We start from the raw sequence: 15,886 nt of genomic DNA, 5'->3' as shown, positions 1-15,886 counted from the left end.
CAGCAAACAAAGACCACAATTTTTTTTCCTAAAAGGCTAAGCCTTCAAGTTAGATGGATTTATACTTTAAGCATTATTTTATTGTACAATAGACTTTTAAGTGCACATTGGCTGTTTTTCTAGCTTATTAGTATGTGTGCTACAGTGTGGCACAAAGAATTCTCAATGGTAAATTAATCATACACTTATATAAAATATCCTCCCCCCCCCCCTCTTTTTTAAGATTTCTGTGTTATCCGTCGCAGACACAGTACGAACCTGCTCCTTGGATCAGTGCTATAAGACGTTTCTGTCTCCTGCCACCAGTGAAACTAAAAGGAAAATGTCCACTTTTGTTAACAATATAAAGTCATCTGACAGCTCTACTCAGCATGCAGCAGGATTTCAAAAAGCATTTCAGTTGATACGAAATACAAACAACAGCACTAAAACCCAAGCAAGTAAGTCCCTTACTATGCAGTCTTAATGGGAGGTTTTCCTGTTCTTGAATTATCATTTCTTGCATTCTCCTTTTTGTTTTTTAAAAATTGTCCCTTAGCTGATAATGTTACTTGTCTGAAATACAGAAATTATTACAGTAAAGGATTAGCAATTATTACCTGTGGTTGCTTTGAAAGGTGTATAGTTTATAGAACTGAGAGAAAAATGATCCTTCCCACGATCCACCACTATTTCTTTCTTCAGATCTCTCAGTTGCAAAGTCTTTCATTTATGTTGGTCCCAATGGAGAGAAAATTTGGAGCAAATAAGATGGTATAAAAAAGGAATACAGTAAAATGGGACTATGTAGCGGGCAGCAAAGAGATTAAATCATTATGAATTACAAAGACAAGAAAACCGCAAAAGGGGGGGGGGGCGAACCCAACCTGAGAATCAAGTCAGGAACCTGGAAGTTGAGCAGATAAAACTTAGAACAAAATAGAGTATAAATAAAAACAAAGGGAGAGTGGATGTAACATCACATCTATTAAGACATTGCATACAGCAACAAATATAAGTTACGCATACCATAACCACTAGACCAAAATATCGGTTACACATACAATAACCATTAGACTAAATGTGTTTTGGGGGCCTTCTTCAGTGGTCTCAATAACAATACACACTAAAAGTATAAAATATATGTTGCAGCATGGTAGATAGTATATGAATTTTGAGAATATCTTCTTAAGGATAAATTCAAATGGGTAGCTGTGTTGGTCTGAAGTAGCACAATAAAATCAGAGTCCAGTGGCACCTTTAAGACCAACAAAGATTTATTCAGGGCGTGAGCTTTCGAGTGCAAGCACTCTTCCTCAGACTAAGAACTCCCTATATGATAGTGGGAATATATAGCAAAAATTACTAACTTAACAGAATTAATTTTTGCTATATATTCCCACTGTCATATAGAGAGTGCTTAGTCTGAAGACTGCTTAGTCTGCTTGCACTCGAAAGCTCATGCCTTGAATAAATCTTTGTTGGTTTTAAAGGTGACACTGGACTCTGATTTTCTTAAGGATAAAAAAACACAAGTAAAGATATTAACAATATGTAACTTACTAACTTGTCTAACAAAAGATAATGTTTGTAAAGAATGGTTGATACTCACAGTGGAGTACTGAATAGTGCAAAGGCAATCCAGGAAGCTTAAAAATAAGAGTAAAAATTAAACATGTTGACACTGAAGCTAATTACTAATAACCTTTGCCTTCCTAAAACCCTCCAGCCCTACTTAGTTAAACCTAAGCTCCCAGAGTCTGAATATTGTAGCTCAAAACAGTTCCATTAGAAGGGCCAAGATTTGGGACAGAATTAAGACAGCAGATCAGGCACCCATCTCACTTAAAGCAGTTTCTCAGTGGAAAAGGCTTCCTCGGGAGGTGGTGGGTTCTCCATCTTTGGAAATTTTAAACAGAGGCTGATGGAGAGTCTGATTCTGTGAAGGTTCAAGGGGGTGGCAGGTTAAAGTGGATGAGCAATAGGGTTGTGAGTGTCCTGCATAGGGTAGGGGGCTGGACTAGATGTTCCAGGAGATAACTTCCAACTCTGATTCTATGATTCTAAAATGATATCCAGGATAGTCTTTATCACTCTATATTGGCTGCCTGAACATCGACATTTTAGGAATCAGTGAACTAAAATGGACAGGAATGGGTGAATTTAATTCAGATGACCATCAGGTATACTACCGTGGACAAAAATCTCGCAAAAGAAATGGAGTAGCCTTCATAATCAATAAGAGAGTAGGAAAAGCAGTCTTGGGATACAATCCCCAAAATGACAGAATGATCTCAGTTCGAATCCAAGGCAAACCATAGAATCATAGAATCATAGAGTTGGAAGGGGCCATACAGGCCATCTAGTCCAACCCCCTGCTCAACGCAGGATTAGCCCTAAGCATCCTAAAGCATTCAACATCACAGTGATCCAGGTCTATGCCCCAACCACTGCTGCTGAAGAGGATGAAGTTGATCAGTTCTATGAAGCCCTACAACACCTTCTAGAAGCAACGCCAAAAAATGATGTGCTTATCATCATGGGGGATTGGAATGCTAAAGTAGGAAGCCAAAAGATAACCGGGATAACAGGCAAGTTTGGCCTTGGAGTACAAAATGAAGCAGGGCACAGGCTAGTAGAATTTTGTCAAGAGAATACAATGGTCATAGCAAACACTCTTTTCCAACAACCCAAGAGACGACTCTACACATGGACATCACCAGACAGTCAACACAGAAATCAGATTGACTATGTGCTCTGCAGCCAAAGATGGAAAAGTTCTATACAGGCAATAAAAACAAGACCAGGAGCTGATTGTGGTTCAGATCATGAGCTTCTTGTTGCAAAATTTAGGCTTAAATTGAAGAAAGTAGGGAAAAGCACTAGGCCACTCAGGTATGAACTAAATCATATCCCCGACGAATACACAGTAGAGGTGACAAATAGATTTAAGGAATTAGATCTGATAGACAGAGTGCCTGAAGAACTATGGACGGAGGTTCGCAACATTGTACAAGAGGTAGCAACTAAAACCATCCCAAAGAAAAAGAAATGCAAGAAATCAAAATGGCTGTCTGAAGAAGCTTTACAAATAGCTAAGGAGAGAAGGGAAGTGAAAGGCAAGGGAGAAAGAGAAAGATACACCCAATTGAATGCAGAATTCCAGAGAAAAGCTAGAAGAGATAAGAATGCCTTCTTAAATGAACAGTGCAAACAAATAGAAGAAAACAATAGAATGGGGAGGACCAGAGATCTTTTCAAGAAAATTGGAGATATGAAGAGAATGTTTCATGCAAAATTGGGTATGATACGGGACCAAAATGGTAGGGACCTCACAGAAGCAGAAGAGATTAAACAAAGGTGGCAAAATTATACAGAACAACTATACAAGAGCGAGCTTAACATCCCTGATGACCACAGTGGGGTAGTTACTGACCTGGAGCCAGACATCCTGGAATGTGAAGTCAAATGGGCCTTAGGAAGTCTGAGCAACAATAAAGCTAGTGGTGGTGACAGCATTCCAGTTGAACTATTCAAAATCTTAAAAGACGATGCAGTAAAAGTGCTACACTCAATATGCCAGCAAATTTGGAAAACTCAACAATGGCCACAGGATTGGAAAAGGTCAGTTTACATTCCAATCCCAAAGAAGGGCAATGCCAAAGAATGTTCAAACTACCACACCATTGCACTAATTTCTCATGCTAGCAAAGTTATGCTCAAAATCCTACAAGCTAGGCTCCAGCAATATGTGGACCGAGAACTTCCAGAAGTACAGGCAGGATTTCGAAGAGGCAGAGGAACTAGAGATCAAATTGCCAACATACGCTGGATCATGGAGAAAGCTAGGGAGTACCAGAAGAACGTCAACTTCTGCTTCATTGACTATGCTAAAGCCTTTGATTGTGTGGAGCACAACAAATTGTGGCAAGTTCTTAAAGAGATGGGAATACCAGAGCATCTTATTTGTCTCTTGAGAAATTTATATGCAGGTCAAGAAGCAACAGTGAGAACTGAACATGGAATCACTGACTGGTTCAAAATTGAGAAAGGAGTTCGGCAAGGCTGTATACTGTCGCCTTGCCTATTTAACTTGTATGCAGAGCACATCATGAGAAATGCGGGATTAGAGGAGTCACAAATTGGGATCAAGATTGCAGGGAGAAATATCAACAACCTCAGATATGCAGATGATACCACTCTAATGGCAGAAAGTGAAGAGGAACTAAAGAGCCTGTTGATGCGGGTGAAGGAGGAGAGTGCAAAAGTTGGCTTGAAACTCAACATCAAGAAAACAAAGATCATGGCATCCAGCCCTCTCAATTCCTGGCAAATAGATGGGGAAGAAATGGAGATAGTGACAGATTTTATTTTCCTGGGCTCCAAGATCACTGCAGATGGGGACTGCAGCCAAGAAATTAAAAGACGCTTGCTCCTGGGGAAGAAAGCTATGGCAAATCTAGACAGCATCCTAAAAAGCAGAGACATCACCCTGCCAACAAAAGTGCGTTTAGTCAAGGCTATAGTATTCCCAGTTGCAATGTATGGCTGCGAAAGTTGGACCATAAGGAAGGCCGAGCGTCAAAGAATTGAGGCTTTTGAACTCTGGTGCTGGAGAAGACTCTTGCGAGTCCCTTGGACTGCAAGGCGAACAAACCGGTCATTCCTAGAGGAGATCAACCCTGACTGCTCCTTAGAAGGCCAGATCCTGAAGATGAAACTCAGATACTTTGGCCACCTCATGAGAAGGAAGGATTCCCTGGAGAAGAGCCTAATGCTGGGAGCGATCGAGGGCAAAAGAAGAAGGGGACGACAGAGAATGAGGTGGCTGGATCGAGTCACTGAAGCAGTAGGTGCAAATTTAAATGGACTCCGGGGAATGGTAGAGGACAGGAAGGCCTGGAAGATCATTGTCCATGGGGTCGCGATGGGTCGGACACAACTTCGCACATAACAACAACAACAATTGGCTGCCTCACTTCCTCTAAGTAGTCATCCATTTTTTTGTAATTTTTTCAGATATCAGTACAGACTGATGCCTGTTGAGATCTTAAAATGTCCATTTTCAAGCTGATATTCTAGGAGAGGTACCTCTGGGTATCATGATTATATTTTCAAACAGTTCTTAGGAACCCTCCCCCTTAAATATGAGACATAGTTCTATGCTTTTTGGTTGTAGATAGCCTTGATCTTCAAACATCAGGGTCTACCTCTGACCCTGGCATCTCTATACAGTTGTGGAATGTGTCTCCTTGCTGTATTCTCTGTAAATTAATTCCTGGAAGCAAGTCACTAGCGACATCGTGCTTTTTGTACCAATTGTGAGTTTGCTTCTGTAGAAATTTCAGTTTTTTTAAGCACACTATTTAACACACACAGTGTCCAGAACACTGGCCTTGATCTCCAGGTACCTGCTGCTTTTAACAGAGTAATTGTTTGCACAATCACTCAACTTGGAAGTGGGAGGCAAACAGTTATTTGCTAGTTTTGTTGAATACCGCACTTTTCCTGAGATTGTTATAAGTTATTTTCAGGCAAAACCAATTTAGAATACAATAATTGACATTGTAATGCAGAGATTGTCAAAGAAAAGCCGCCCCGACTCCCCCATGCATCTGGCCAACTTTCCTGACAGGCCCCAATCCCAGCCACACTCACCAACAGCTCCAGAGGCTCCCACAGCATCCCCCATGGCCCCAGTCCATGGGGATGTCTTTGTAGGATCACTGGCCCAGGAGAAGAGTGGTGAAGCCAACCAGATGGCTGGGACAATGGGGAGCAGGACAGAGAGCCAAGTGGAGTAGAGTAGTTGCAGCAACTCCCCAGGCTGGGCTCATCCCAGGTGGCGAGCTTGGCATCCAGAAGAGGGAGGTGGGGGGGGGGGGGGAGACAAGGGATGGGAGTCTTTTGTGCACCCTTGAGGTGGACCCAGGGAGAAGGGAAAGACTGATAAGGAAGCCAGAGGTTGGGAAGGAACTGGAACCTGAGAGTAGTGAGGTTAACGACATCAGGCCCAGAGGAATGAGGACTGTGCAATTGCCAGCCCCAGCCCCATTCTGAGACTCAGCCAGAACCTCCAGCCTTTCCTTCTCCCTCTGCACTTCACAGTGGCAGAGCACAGCACAAGCCCGAGCAGTGCCCTTAACCCTGATTGAAAACATAGCACCTTTGGCCCTTGTTTGCAGAACATTCCACTGCATAAATATCAAGTATAGAATGCTGTGAGCTTACTTTGAAGTGTCAGTGGGAAAGCGACTTCATCACTTGATTAGAGTTGGATCCTTAATAAGTTTAGGATTCTTACTTGTTGGACAACTTTCCCTGTTGTGGCAAAATGTATAATTTTGTTCCTTTAAAAATGGACATTAGGAATACATCCTATCCTTTAGGGTTTTAGTATTGTACTCACAAACAGTAGTGCCGTGGGGCCAGACTGCTCAGTAATTTCAGAAAGAGGATGTGCCACATTCTTCCATTTCCTTATAAACAAACTCCTTACTTGTTTTCATTTCTAGTAAAAAAAATGATTGTTCTGGTTTATCGTGAATTTTTAAACATCCTGTTCTTCCAGCTAAGTATGAATGTCAAAGAATCCATTGAGAAGATGCTTAGAGAGATATTTTTAATACAAAATATAGTTGAGGCGTATCTGGCATGAGAGATAAGAATTGTACTGAGAAGCTGGATGTTTGTGTACAGCTTTCCAGCCATTCCCTTAAAGAACAGTAACCACCTCTTATTATTTTGTATTCATATGCTGCCTTTCATTCTAGAGGATTTCCCAGCACTGTCCTAGACCCTTGTGCAACCGTAGCTGCGCTGAAACGAGCACCATTAATCAGGTGGTGTGCACTCTGTTGCATGAGAAAAATACATGGCCAAGTGGTGTGAAAACTCTTAAGTATCTGGGACTCTAAATTGTTCAGTGTGTGAAAGGAAACAATATTCTTCCATTACAAGGAGGAGCATTTTTGTGGCTTGAGGTATTGATGCTATGGCTACAAACACATGCAAAAAGTAACAATGTTTTGTAGCCCAGCATTTTGAATAATTTCTGTCATCTTAGAATCAGTCTGAAAAAGAATCCAATGGAGCGCTTATTATCTGGAACGTGTTGAAAGGCAAAATGCATCAAGACTTCTTAGGAATGTTTTACAAAGGAAAAAAAAAGAGTAGGAATTTTGGTAGGCCCATTGGTCAAAGCTGTATCGTGGCATATAGAACCCTGTGAGTATAAGGGATGCTAACCTTTTCCCCTACAGTTATTTGAAGAAGAGTTTTTCTCTACCTGAAGGAGTCTCAAAGCGGCTTATAGTTGCCTTCCTTTTCCTCTCCCCACAACAGACACCCTGTGAGGTGGGTGAGGCTGAGAGAGCCCTGATATTATTGCTTGGTCAGAACAGCTTTCTCAGTGCTGTGGGTCACCCAGCTGGTCACATGTGGGGGAGTTTGGAATCAAAGCCGGTTGCCAGATTAGAAGTCCGCACTCCTAACCACTACAACAAGCTGGCTTTCTCAATTTGAACAATGAGTTTTAAATTGTGTGAAAGTTGATTTTGATATTATAGAGAGCACATTTATGGCTCAATACAGACATGATGACAAACCATTAAAGAAATTTAAATATAGGTAATATTTTTGTTTATTTTTTATTTGTACAAAAGGGAATTAAGTATTAAAGAACGTTTGAAACTAAGAGAACCTGTCATTCCTTTCTAGATACAGATATGGTCATAATTTACTTATCAGCTGGAATAATATCAAGAGATTCATCAGAGGATGGTAAAAAGGCTACACTTCGTGTTATCAATGAAGAAAATAGTTTGCTTAACAACTCTGTTATGATCCTTACTTATGCCCTCATGAATGGTAAGGGATGGTTCCCCTATTTTTGACAAGTGTCTAAAGCAGTATGGGTTGTGATCCTCTCTTAATTGTTTTCACGTGTAAAAAGCAAATACTTTGTGTTAGATGTATTAGAGGCCTAAAACAGTGAAGTGTTTTGTTTTTGTTTTTTTATGTTGGCCACAACAGTTCTTACCACAGTTTATAGCAATTATAATTAAAAATTATATAATTATAAAAATTATAGCAATTTTCATGTTTGCTTATACATAAGCTCTGAGGGTCACTGAATAAACTGTACAAGCAAATGGGGGCACAAGTGGTATTCTCTTCAATCTTGCCTGTCAAGGGAAGAGGAATGCGTCGGGAGAGGAAGATAATGGAGGTGAATCACTGGCTGCGTAGTTGGTGCCGGCAGGAGAGATTTGGTTTCTGGGACCATGGGATAGGCTTTCTTGAGGAAGGCCTACTAGCACCTGATGGACTGCACTTATCAAAACTGGGGAAGAATGTGTTTGGCAGGAACCTGGGGAGATTCATCAGGAGAGCTTTAAACTAAAGCCACTAGGGGAAGGAGACGATCAACATAGGGAGTGTATGGAAGGAAAACTATCGGAGGCAGCCCAACCGGCAAGGCCAGCTCATAGGGAACCAAAAGTAAAAGGATTCAGATGTCTTTATACTAACGCCCGAAGCATGGGCAATAAAAAGGAAGAGCTGGAACTTCTCATGCTGATGGAAAGGTATGATCTAGTAGGCATCACAGAAACTTGGTGGAATGATTCTCATGACTGGAATGTAATGGTGGATGGATATGAACTGTTCAGAAAAAACAGAATAGATCGAAGAGGTGGAGGAGTGGCACTGTATGTGAGGAAAGGGCTTACCTGTCAGGAAATTCTAGTGAAGGAGAGCATATCTACAGTGGAAAGCATCTGGGTGAAAATAAGCGAGGGGAAAACAAACAGTGTGGTGGTTGGTGTCTGCTACCGACCGCCTGACCAACGAGAGGATGTGGATGCTGCACTTTGTGAGCAGCTTGAGAAAATATCCAAACGGCAGGACCTTGTCATCATGGGTGACTTCAATTTCCCAGATGTGTGCTGGGAAACAAACTCTGCGAAGCGTCCTCAGTCATGCAAGTTTCTGACCTGCCTGGCTGACAATTTCATTTATCAAATGGTAGATGAACCCACAAGAGGTTCAGCCATACTGGACTTAATACTGACCAACAGGCAAGAGTTGGTGGATGAGGTGAAGGAGGTGGGGACCCTAGGGGGAAGTGACCATGTCCTCATAGAATTCCTTTTGAGATGGGGAGCCAAGGAAGCTTGTAGCCAGACGCGGATGTTGGATTTTCGTAGGGCAAACTTTAATAAACTCAGAGACATGATGAGTGTCATACCATGGACGAGAATGCTGGAAGGGAAGGGAGCATGTGAAGGGTGGGCGCTACTCAAACAAGAGCTATTGCATGCTCAATCAATGACTATTCCAGAAATACGAAAACACTGCAGGAGCTCTAAGAAGCCTATTTGGATGAACAGAGAACTTCAAGAGGAACTAAGAAAGAAAAGGAAAATGTTCAGGAAATGGAGGGAAGGACAGAGCTCTAAAGAAGAGTACCTACAGGTTACTAGGCACTGTAGATCAATCATCAGAAAGGCCAAAGCTGAGAGTGAGCTAAGATTGGCCAGGGAAGCCCATTGTAACAAGAAAAGATTTTTCAGTTACGTGAGGAGCAAACGTAAAGTAAAGGAGGCAATAGGCCCGCTGTTGGGTGCGGATGGACAAACTCTAACGAAAGATGCAGAGAAAGCAGAAAGGCTTAGTGCCTATTTTACATCTGTTTTTTCCCACAGGTCTAAGTGTTTAGGCACATCTAGAGATGGCTGTAGCCAAAGGATAGTGTCTGGGTGGCAGGTTAACATGGATAGAGAGGTGGTCGAGAGGCATTTAGCTGCACTGGATGAGTTCAAATCCCCTGGTCCAGATGAAATGCACCCGAGAGTACTCAAAGAACTTTCCAGAGAACTTGCACAGCCCTTGTCCATCATCTTCGGAACCTCTTTAAGGACTGGAGATGTCCCGGAGGACTGGAAAAGAGCAAACGTTATTCCAATCTTCAAAAAAGGGAGGAAGGATGACCCGGGAAACTACAGACCAGTGAGTCTGACCTCTGTTGTGGGGAAGATAATGGAGCAGATATTAAAGGGAGCGATCTGCAAACATCTGGAGGACAATTTGGTGATCCAAGGAAGTCAGCATGGATTTGTCTCCAACAGGTCCTGCCAGACCAACCTAGTTTCCTTTTTTGACCAAGTAACAGGTTTGCTGGATCGGGGAAATTTGGTTGATGTCATTTACTTGGATTTTAGTAAAGCTTTTGACAAGGTTCCCCATGATGTTCTGATGGATAAGTTGAAGGACTGCAATCTGGATTTTCAGATCGTTAGGTGGATAGGGAATTGGTTAGAGAACCGCACTCAAAGAGTTGTTGTCAATGGTGTTTCATCAGACTGGAGAGAGGTGAGTAGCGGGGTACCTCAGGGTTCGGTGCTCGGCCCGGTACTTTTTAACATATTTATTAATGATCTAGATGAGGGGGTGGAGGGACTACTCATCAAGTTTGCAGATGACACCAAATTGGGAGGACTGGCAAATACTCCGGAAGATAGAGACAGAGTTCAACGAGATCTGAACACAATGGAAAAATGGGCAAATGAGAACAAGATGCAATTTAATAAAGATAAGTGTAAAGTTCTGCATCTGGGTCAGAAAAATGAAAAGCATGCCTACTGGATGGGGGATACGCTTCTAGGTAGCACTGTGTGTGAACGAGACCTTGGGGTACTTGTGGATTGTAAACTAAACATGAGCAGGCAGTATGATGCAGCGGTAAAAAAGGCAAATGCCATTTTGGGCTGTATCAACAGAGGCATCACATCAAAATCACAAGATGTCATAGTCCCATTGTATACGGCACTGGTCAGACCACACCTGGAGTACTGTGTGCAGTTCTGGAGGCCTCACTTCAAGAAGGACATCGATAAAATTGAAAGGGTACAGAGGAGAGCGACAAAGATGATCTGGGGCCAAGGGACCAAGCCCTATGAAGATAGGTTGAGGGACTTGGGAATGTTCAGCCTGGAGAAAAGGAGGTTGAGAGGGGACATGATAGCCCTCTTTAAGTATTTGAAAGGTTGTCACTTGGAGGAGGGCAGGATGCTGTTTCTGCTGGCTGCAGAGGAGAGGACACGCAGTAATGGGTTTAAACTTCAAGTACAACGATATAGGCTAGATATCAGGAAAAAGTTTTTCTCAGTCAGAGTCGTTCAGCAGTGGAATAGGCTGCCTAAGGAGGTGGTGAGTGCCCCCTCACTGGAAGTCTTCAAGCAAAGGTTGGATACACACTTTTCTTGGATGCTTTAGGATGCTTTGGGCTGATCCTGCGTTGAGCAGGGGGTTGGACTAGATGGCCTGTATGGCCCCTTCCAACTCTATGATTCTATGATTCTATGATTCTATGATTCTACTCTTGTCTTGTCCTTAGTTAACCATAAACATGTTCCTTGCAGAGGGAGTGACGGGCTTAAAAGAACTGGCATTTCTCCGAGATCTTGCAGAGCAGAACTCAGCAAAGTATGGCGTGCCTGACCGAACTACCTTGCCTGTGATCAAAGGGAGCATGATGGTCTTGAACCAGCTGAGCAACTTGGAAACCACAGTGGGCCGCTTTTATACAAATCTCCCAAACCACATGATTGATGAAGCAGTCTTCAGTTTGCCTTTCTCAGATGAAATGGGAGATGGTAAGTGCTGGAGAGCTCTAAAAATGAACAATCTTCCCCACTGGCAAGGTTTGCTGTACTCTCCAGTAATACAGGTGTAGCAAACTTGGTAGGTGGCATATTCAAGTAAATACTGTGTGTAATGCATTATGATGTGTAAAATGACGGTGTGCTAGTTACAATGTTGTGACTTCCTGTTTCAATTGCTACTGTTATTATGATAAGCTAACTACGCAGTATGCACAAAGCCAGGTAAGAAAACTCCAAAGGCTACTTTTGTTACAGGAAAGCCTCTTTCAGAAGGTGCAGATTCTTGCAGACTGATTCATTATGATGGTAAACCCGTAAGTGGAATTCCATATGAAAGAAAATAGGCTTCTTGGAGCTACAGCAGGACAAGAGTAAAGCCCCCCCCCCATACACACACACACACAGTTTCTCTGCTAAAAACATTCCCTCACAAAATGGTTTTTCTTCAACTACTGCTGAAATTTTGTTCAGTGCACTTGTAATCTTTTGGTCAAAATATGGGACTGGGAGAATTTTTATGGCAAATTGGTAAGGAAGAACTTTTTCAGCTTGATGCTTTTGGGCCTTTCTGTGGCTTACGGCCACTGGCTCATATATGTCTGAATTGAAAGGCAACAGAGGACATGAACTTGACTCACAAGAAGTTCTAATTTTTTCTTTCACAAGGTACTCAGTAGGTCATCCTTGGGATGTTAGCTCAGCCCCCTGGACTTGGCATATCGTTGGTTTCAACCAATGCTGCTAAATTTTCTGTATGAAGCCACTAGATTAATATGCTAATAATTACCTACTCTTGGGCTAGTTAAGTAATGACTCGTGAGTATTTCAGTTTTAATCCATGTTTGAGGACTGTGGTTGAGTGGAGGACATTAACAGAAATCCAGAAATAAATGATATAATGCTAGTAGTTCTAGTGCTATGGAGGGTCTTATAGCGATGGAGAGGATGTCAGTTACCCTATGTGATTAGGTTAGGAGACTACCCATATTGTGCTCTGAACCATATTTTCTTTTTGGATAGGCAAGCATCAAGTGGAAGCACCTTCTTGGTGTAGTAGTTAGGAGTGCTGACTTTTAATCTGGTGAGCCGGGTTTCCCCCCACATGCAGCAGCTGGGTGACCATGGGCTTGACACAGCATTGATCAAGCTGTTCTGGCCAAGCAGTGATATCAGGGCTCTCTCAGCCCCACCTACCTCACAGGGTGTCTGTTGTGGGGAGAGGAAAGGGAAGGCGATCGTAAGCTGCTTGGAGACTCCTTCAGGTAGAGAAAAGCTGCATATAAGAACCAACTCTTCTTCTCCTATCACCCATCTGTTGACCCTATTCGAGAGAAATATGATCTTTCCATGCCAGTCTTCACTTTTGTACTATATAAGATTTATTATCATAATGAACTTTGCTCTTGAAGCTCTTGAAGACATCTTGGATGCTTTCAATCTGTGCCGAATGACAGAGTTTTGAATTTACCCAACCTTTTGTACAGCAGCTGCATTAGCTACCAAGTAATGCCAGGCCCAAGTCAAAGTGCTGTGTTTTATCTTTTCAAAACTTTCTTGGCTGGAAACCCAGCTACTTAACAGTGCCCTTCACCATATGAGCCATCTGTTGCCTGTGTTCTTGTTCCCACTCTTTAAGCCCACACCTCATCTAATAAGGATCTTGGTAGCAAAGAAACAAGGCCTTTTACTGAAATTGATCTAAAACTATAGCTGTGGCTACAGAGTATGCTGCTGTAACAATGAATTCTTCAGTACATTTTAATCTGCTTTATTATATTTATTGGATTTATTATTATGGAAACATCCTAAATTTTGGAGAAGTGGAGTATGAATATTTTAAGTAAATATTAGTTTAGTTAAGCCTATCTGGCAAGGATTGTATGTAGTTATAGAATATATTTCCTACAAAAGGGAAAGAAGACAAGTAATTAGGATGTCTGATGTCACTCCTGGGGTATAAGAACTTAATCCCTAATACTTTGGAAATGGTGTGTGACTGATAGTCTCGTACTGCCAATAAATAAGCATTGCTGCTGTGGGTCAGGGTTGATTTAGATAATGCATCTCAGATACCACGAAGAAACATTGTCAAGCCTTCAAAACTAATGTACCATTTGGTGAATCAAATCCAGGTGGTTACAAAAGACTCAAGGGCTGAAAACATGATAAATTTGCTTCTAGGCATGTTTCTAATGTGCCAGTAGGATAGACAGTTTTCCAAGGAAGGTAGAAGTCATTCGGACAAAGTAGGTAGAAAAGGGGAGGGGTGAATGTAGACTTAGGTAAATTGGTAGTGACCTTTTGTAATTTTGATGAATATAAATATTGCAGAACCTTTCTGTGTTATCTTGTGCCTGGAATTCTGACAGTGACAGAAAAAATAAAGGGGGAAATCGTTTGATGTTCAACGAGATCTGAACACAAGGGAAAAATGGGCAAATGAGACCATGATGCAATTTAATAAAGATAAGTGTAAAGTTCTGCATTTGGGTCAGAAAATTGAAAAGCATGCCTACTGGATGGGGGATACACTTCTAGGTAACACTGTGTGTGAACGAGACCTTGGGGTACTTGTGGATTGTAAACTAAACATGAGCAGGCAGTGTGATGCAGCGGTAAAAAAGGCGAATGCCATTTTGGGCTGTATCAACAGAGGCATCACATCAAAATCACAAGATGTCATAGTCCCATTGTATACGGCACTGGTCACACCACACCTGGAGTACTGTGTGCAGTTCTGGAGGCCTCACTTCAAGAAGGACGTAGATAAAATTGAAAGGGTACAGGAGAGCGACGAAGATGATCTGGGGCCAAGGGACCAAGCCCTATGATCGCTCTGCTTCACAATAGCTACTGAATCAGTTGTCCTGCATCCCATCCACTCTTATTAAAAACCTTTGTTGGCAACACAGGTGTTTTTCACCATCACTAGTGTTGAATCTCTCAAAGTCATCTAGGGTATTGGGCATATCATTTGGTTAAAAAAAAACAAAAAGAGAAGAAACATCAAACTCCTTCTCTGTTACCTTGCCCAGATGCTGAAGGAGATCAGTGTTGCTCACTGGATTTTTCTTTTTATTTACAGGTCTAATAATGACAGTAAGCAAACCTTGTTATTTTGGAAACCTACTACTAGGAATTGTTGGAGTAGATGTTAACCTGGCATATATTTTGGAAGATGTCACATACTACCAAGATTCTCTGGCTTCATACACATTTCTGATCGATAATAAAGGTGAGCTATTGACAGTGTCCAAATTTGCTAAAATATTGATTGTCTTAGAGCTCCAACTATAGAGCTGTATTATTTGATAATAATCATTTTCTGAGTCAGTTTGTTTTACTGTTTGCCCTTAAAGCACTGGAATGTTTAATTTTGTGTTGACATATTTAATTTGATTACTATTATGTGAGTATTTTTCTCTGTAGAGGTACATCTTAACTTTATCATAAAAATCTATATTCCAAAAACATTGTATTGCTTATTTTTAGGGTACACTCTTATGCACCCCTCCCTTACCAGACCATATTTGCTTTCTGAACCACCGCTACATACAGATATCATACACTATGAAAATATTCCAAAATTTGAGTTGGTTCGACAGAACATTCTAAGGTAAGACTTTGTGCATTTAATCTCCAGTGAAAACTAGATGGCTATGATTTTGCATCTTCAATAGCGTTACTATTTTCTATTATGAGCAGTCTGCATACTTCATGGGAAATTCATATTGCTTTGGTTCATTCCCAGTATAGCTATTTCAGGGTTTAGTATACCAGCAAGTTCTGGAGATGTTCCTTTGCATTTAATGAGAAGAGCACAGGCTTATAAGAATGTTTTCACAGAGTTCCTGCACGTTTCCATCTGTAGAGAACATCTCAGTGGATTGTGCCTGAGGTGATTCTTCCCAGAGCCAACTGTGACCAATAGTAATTGCTGTTGCTCCCAGAAACATATCCTACTGTTTGGAATACTGAATCATAAGGTATCATTTCCTTTTTAAGACAAATTATTTCCTGTGCACTCTGGAAAAGAAGATCTCTGTTCATAAAAAGGTTAACTCCCTATTACTGTTTGTATAGTATGTACTATCAGTGCATAGTCCCAGGTTCAGTGACCAGGATCTCCAGTTAAAGGATATGAAGTGGCAGATATTGGGGAACAGCCAGTCTGCCTGACACTCTAGAGAGCCATTGCCAGTAACTATAGATCAGGGGTAGTCAAACTGCGGCCCTCCAGA

The 15,886-nt window shown here is 41.6% G+C and overlaps 1 protein-coding gene across 4 annotated transcripts in view; it reads left to right on the top strand.

The window, feature by feature from the left end:
• CACHD1 (cache domain containing 1) overlaps positions 1-15,886 on the top strand; it is a 168,099-nt gene that overhangs the window by 112,895 nt on the left and 39,318 nt on the right. For all 4 annotated transcript variants that reach the window (XM_077333463.1, XM_077333464.1, XM_077333466.1 and 1 more), the window contains 5 exons: positions 224-440; positions 7,699-7,848; positions 11,403-11,636; positions 14,731-14,880; positions 15,138-15,261. In XM_077333463.1, the coding sequence (XP_077189578.1) occupies positions 224-440; positions 7,699-7,848; positions 11,403-11,636; positions 14,731-14,880; positions 15,138-15,261 (875 nt within the window). The remainder of the gene's footprint in view (positions 1-223; positions 441-7,698; positions 7,849-11,402; positions 11,637-14,730; positions 14,881-15,137; positions 15,262-15,886) is intronic.

Source organism: Paroedura picta, chromosome 4, assembly GCF_049243985.1.
Source record: "Paroedura picta isolate Pp20150507F chromosome 4, Ppicta_v3.0, whole genome shotgun sequence".
In the NCBI taxonomy this organism is placed as follows: domain Eukaryota; kingdom Metazoa; phylum Chordata; class Lepidosauria; order Squamata; family Gekkonidae; genus Paroedura; species Paroedura picta.
This window is presented reverse-complemented; position numbering and strand designations above follow the sequence as displayed.